Genomic DNA, 5,828 nt, shown 5'->3' on the forward strand with positions numbered 1-5,828 from the left:
TGTGATTAAGATCATAGAATTTAAATAAAATGGATAACAAGGGATCAAGGAATGCCATGGCCATAGGAGTGGCAAGTAGATGCTACTGACCAGGTCTAGATCTGAAAGATAAATGTAAAAAATTGATTGAATTAGATAAGGAAACCTCACTAAATAAGTAGGCCATAATCTAATAATCAATAAATATAGATATATACAAATATATATCCTAGCCAAGGGCACCAACCAATCTAGCGGAGTCAAGAAAGTCTCGATTCAAAACTGACTGGTGAGTGTCTAAACAACGTAGCGAGTGGCCGCATAAGGCGAACCACTCTCCTATACTAAATGGGTTAAGGCCAGGGCATAATTACGTTCACATGTGCTAGTCGCACATGTACGTCCTATATATATATATATATATATATATATATATATAATTGTGTCAAAGTATGGCCCCAATATACACTAAAGGGTGCCTATGCTGATCCATGCTCTATTGTACATCACAAATGATCTAGCGATGTACAGAGTTAATGGATCATTGCTCATTGGCTGCATATGATGGGTGTAGATCTCAGCCAGTGCCCCGACCAGGTAATCACCTCCTGTCAGGCCCAACTGTATCTACATCCGGAGGCCAACTCTAATATATATATATATATATATATATATATATATATATATATATATATATATATATATATATATATATATATAACAAAATAAAAAATAAAAATAAATAAAACATGAAGTGAAGTGTGTGAACCCTTGTTTTATTACACACCTACTTGGTGACCTTGGATTCTAACGAAAAGGTTCCCATTTGACTTGATTTTGGCCCAAATTTCTTCAAAAGTAATTAAAATAGCATTTTTAGCAGAGTTAGGCAATATTTCAAGAACTCCCCAGCAGAGTCGCCAGCCTGTGAACCCCGATCCGAGGAGGTGGCGGGAGACGAGTCCTCGTCGGTCCTTTGGATCTCCACATGAAGGACAGCTCTACTAAGGAACTCTCGAAATAAAGTGCCCTGTGATGAATTTTTCTCTGGTTTTTTTTATTTTATAAGGGTGGACCTAGGGCAAGAAAAGGGGTATAAAAAAACAGGATATATTTTGCTTCTCATATTTCTTCTATGGACAGCTACCCATCTCATGAATTTGAGGAACCTTTTTGCCTTAAGGGGTGGTCTAGGTTAAAAATGGTCATAGATAGAAATGATACCCCCTATTCACTCTTGGAACAACCCCACCACTAGTGTATTTTTATGAACAACTTTTCGCCCATTTTCCACGAAATTTTACAATGACTTACTTGGGATTATAAACTATCCGAAAATGAATTTTCGGACACTAATTCATCTATTTGAAGGACTTTTTATTCAAAATGGTAGTTTGGGGTTCGGTCAAAATGGGGTGTCTACAGTAACTTTTAGTAAAAACACGGAGATATAGAGTAAAACAAACAAAACTCTTTCATTTTAAGTTCAAATCAAATGTAGTCAGTCTATATCTTCTCATCTTGATGTTTTCTTTCAAACGCAACAAACAGCTCCAAAAACGTCAATGGGATGAGAGAGTTATGGTTAGTTTTGAAACATGGAGGTTTAGGGTAAAACATCCATAACTCTCATTTTAACTCCAAATCAAATGAAATCAGTCTCTATCTTCTCATCTTGATGTTTTCTTTCAAACGCAATGAACAATTCCAAGAAAGTTAATGGGATGAGAAAGTTATGTTCTGTTTAGTAAAAACATGGAGGTATAGAGTAAAACATCCATAACTGTCTCATTTTAAGTCAAAATCAATTGAAATCATTATATATCTTCTCATCCTGAAGTTTTCTTTCAAATACAACAAACAGCTCCAAAAAAGTCAAAGGGATGAGTGAGTTATATTCTGTTTAGTAAAAACATGGAGGTATAGAGTGAAACATCCACAACTCTTTCATTTAAGTCCAAATCAAATGAAATCAATCTATATCTTCTTATCTTGATGTTTTTCTTTTAAATACAACAACAGCTCCAAAAAAGTCAATGGGATGAGAGAGTCGTTGTCTGTTTATAAACATGGAGGTATAGAGTAAAACATACATAATTCTCTCATTTTGAGTCCAAATTAATTGAAATCAGTCTCTTAGATGCTCATGTTGATGTTTTCTTTCAAACGCACCAAACAGCTCCAAAAAAGTCAATGGGATTAGACAGTTATGGTATGTTTAGTAACATGAGGGTATAGAGTAAAACATGCTCATTTTAAGTCAAAATCAAATAAAATCAGTCTCTATCTACTCATGCTGAAGGTTTCTTTCAAACTCAACAAACGACATCAAAAGAGTCAACAGGATAAGAGAGTTATGGTCTGTTTAGTAAAAATATGGAGGTATAGAGTAAAACATCCAACACTCTCTCATTTTAAGTCTGAATCAAATGAAATCATTCTCTGTGTGCTCATCTTGAAGTTTACTTTCAAACGAAACAACGGGCAAGCTCTCCAACACTATCTTCTTATCTTGATGTTTTCTTACAAACGCAACATTTTTTTTTTTGATGGGCAAGCTGGGGTTAGGCAGACCCCGACCAGAGTATATTAAAACAATAAGAAACAATTATACACGCACATATCAAGTCCCCAAAAAGTCTTGCTGAACAAGGTCCAAAAGGGCTTGGAGAATGGCCATAGACTCTATGTCCATCCCCTTACAAGGGCAGTCAAATTTAGAAAGATAGTCTGCCGCACTGTTAGCCTCACGCCATACATGGGTTAAGAACCATTTATCGAAGTCCCTAAGGATCACTTTAATTTTTTTCAGCATAGGGATTGCTTGCCAAGGGCAGTCGAATTCCCCATTGATGATCCTCACAGCATCCATCGAGTCTGCTTCAATCCATACATCAGTGATCCCTTTGGATTTTGCAAGCAACAACCCATGCATGATGGCTTCCATCTTCAGGATGTGGATAGGTTTTGGGGCCACGTTAATGGAATATAGACCCATCAGGATGCCATTAGCGTTTGGGAGGAGGCCTCCAATACCTGCATTATCGCCAACAATGGAGGCATCCAAGTTCAGTTTAATAACAGTATTATCAGGTTTTACCCAGATACATTCTTTGTGAGGACGCTCCATAGTAAACAGAGGGAACTTAAGCATCTTTGCAAACCAAAAATTTCTGCTAGAGGGTTCATCAGGAAGCTTTAAGAATAAAATTATGTCCCTAATACATCCCAGGATCCTCCTTAGGAGTGCTTGTTTATGGTTGTGCGGTTCTCCGTGGATACGGGCATTACGCTCGCCCCAAATGTGATAAATAGCTGCTGAAAAGGCAATTCTCATAGTTGTAAAACATTGACCCTTACCTCTGAAGTGGGATCTAATCCACTCTTCTTCTTCAAGAATCAGCTTTTTAGGTCTTCTTCTCTGGTTGAAGCGCCTTAAAACAGATCTTCATATCCAAGCCGAATAGGCACATTGGAAGAATAAGTAGTTAACATCTTCTCTGTCAGAGTTGCATAACAGACACCGAGTGTCATTAATGGTACCCAGGAAGATGAGTCTATCACGGGTGGCCAATCTATTTTGTATAGCCTGCCATGCAGTGAAGCTGTATTTTGGAATGTGACCTTTGCACCATATGGAAGAGGCCCAGCTGTATTACAAACGCAATAAACGGGTCCAAAAAAGTGAAAGGGAAGAGGGAGTTATGTTTTGTTTAGTTAAAACATGGAGGAATAGAGTAAAAATCCATAATTTTGTCATTGTAAGTCCAAATCAAATGCAATGACTCTACCGTCTCATCTTGATGTTTTCTTTCAAAAGCAACAAATAGCTCTAAAAAAGTCAATGGGATGAGATAATTATGGTATGTTCAGTAACATAGAGGTATAGAATGAAATATGCTTAACTCTCTCATTTTAAGTCCAAATCAAATGAAATCAGTCTGTATCTGCTCATCCTGAAGTTTTCTTTCAAACTCAACAACAGCTCCAAAACTGTCAAAGGGATGATGAGAGAGTTTTTTTTTTATGGGCAATGATGAGTGAGGTGTGGTCTTTTTAGAAAAAAACATGGATGTATAGAGTTAAACTTCCACAACTACTTCATTGTGAGCCCAAATCAAATCAAATCAGTATCCATCCGCTCATCTTGAAATTTTCTTTCAAACGCAACAAATGGCACAAAAAATATCAAAGGGGTGTGAGAGTTATGGTCTTTTTTGTAAAACGTGGTGGTATATAGTAAACCAACCACAACTCTGGGATTTTAAGTCAAAATAAAATGGAATCAGTCTCTATCTTCTCATCTCTATGTTTTCTTACGAGCACAACAAAATGGCTTCAAAAAAGTCAAAGGGATGAGAGAATTATGGTCTGTTTAGTAACATGGAGGTATAGATTAACACATCCATAACTCTTTCATTTTAAGTCCAAATTTAATGAAATGAGTCTCTATGTACTCATCTTGAAGTTTTTTTTCAAACGCAACAAAGACACCAAAAATGTAAAAGGTATGAAAGAGTTGTCGTTTGTTTAGTAAAAACATGGAGGTATCGAGTAAAACTTCCATGACTTTCTCATTTTAGGTCCAAATCAAATCAAATCAGCCTCCATCTGGTCATCTTGAAGTTTTCTTCCAAACGCAATTAAAGGTACCAAAAAAGTCAATGGGAGATGAGAGTTATGTGGTCTGTTTAGTAAAACGTGGAGGTACAGAGTAAAACATCCACAATCATTTTAAACCAAAATCAAATGAAATCAGTCTCTATCTTCTCATCTTGATGTTTTCTTACAAACACAACAAACGGCACAAAAAAAGAGAAAGGGAAGAGAGTTTTTTGTTATGTTTAGTAAAAACATGGAGAAATAGAGTAAACAAATACAACTCTATCATTTTAAGCTCAAATCAAATGTAATCACTCTACATCTTCTCATCTTGATGTTTTCTTTCAAAAGCAACAAACGGCTCCAAAAAAGTCAATGGAGTGAGAGAGTTATGGTCTGTTTAGAAACATGGACGTATAGAGTAAAACATTCATAACTCTCTCATTTTAACACTAAATCAAATGAAATCAGTCTCTATCTTCTCATCTTGATGTTTTCTTTCAAACGAAACAAATGGCTCCAAAAAAGTTAATGGGATGAGAGAGTTAATGTATGCTTAGCCAAACATGGAGGTATAGAGTAGAACATCCACAACTCTCTCATTGTAAGTCCGAATCAAATGAAATCATTCTCTATCTGCTCATCTTAAAGTTTTCTTTCAAATGCAACAACGGCACCAAAAATGTCAAAGGGATAAGAGAGTTATGGTCTGTTTTATAAAAACATGGACGTATAGAGTTAAAACAACCACAACTATGTCATTTTAAGTCTAAATCAATCCAGTCTCTATCCGCTCATGTTGATGTTTTCTTTCAAACGAAACAAACGGGACAAAAAATGCCAAAGGGATGTGAGAGTTATGGTCTTTTAGTAAAACGTGGAGGTATAGAGTAAAACATCCACAACTCAGTCATTTTAAGTCAAAATCAAATGTAATCTGTCTCTATATTTCATCTCTATGTTTTCTTACAAACGGCCCCAAGAAAGTTGAAGGGATGAAAGAGTTTTGGTCTGTTTAGTAACATGGAGGTATAGAGTAACACATCCATAACTCTCTCAATTTAAGTCCAAATAAAATGAAGTTGTCTTTCAAATAAAATGAAATTAGTCCTGATCTTCTCATCTTGATTTTTTTCTATCAAACGCAACAAATGGCTCCAAAAAAGTCAATGGGATGAGAGAGTTATGGTCTGTTTAGAAACATGGAAGTATTGAGTAAAACATCCATAATTCTCTCACTTTAAGTC

At 35.9% G+C, this 5,828-nt stretch overlaps 1 protein-coding gene across 1 annotated transcript; it reads right to left on the bottom strand.

The window, feature by feature from the left end:
* Positions 1–2,602: 2,602 nt before the first annotated feature.
* LOC143866883 (uncharacterized) lies at positions 2,603–3,316 on the bottom strand. The gene has a single exon (XM_077376035.1). The coding sequence runs from the start codon at positions 3,314–3,316 to the stop codon at positions 2,603–2,605; it is 714 nt and encodes a 237-aa protein (XP_077232150.1).
* Between the last annotated feature and the right edge of the window lie 2,512 nt (positions 3,317–5,828).

The sequence above is a fragment of the Tasmannia lanceolata genome, unplaced genomic scaffold, assembly GCF_043159265.1.
Source record: "Tasmannia lanceolata isolate RefF3 unplaced genomic scaffold, GAP_Taslan_0.1 ptg000174l, whole genome shotgun sequence".
Taxonomy (NCBI): domain Eukaryota; kingdom Viridiplantae; phylum Streptophyta; class Magnoliopsida; order Canellales; family Winteraceae; genus Tasmannia; species Tasmannia lanceolata.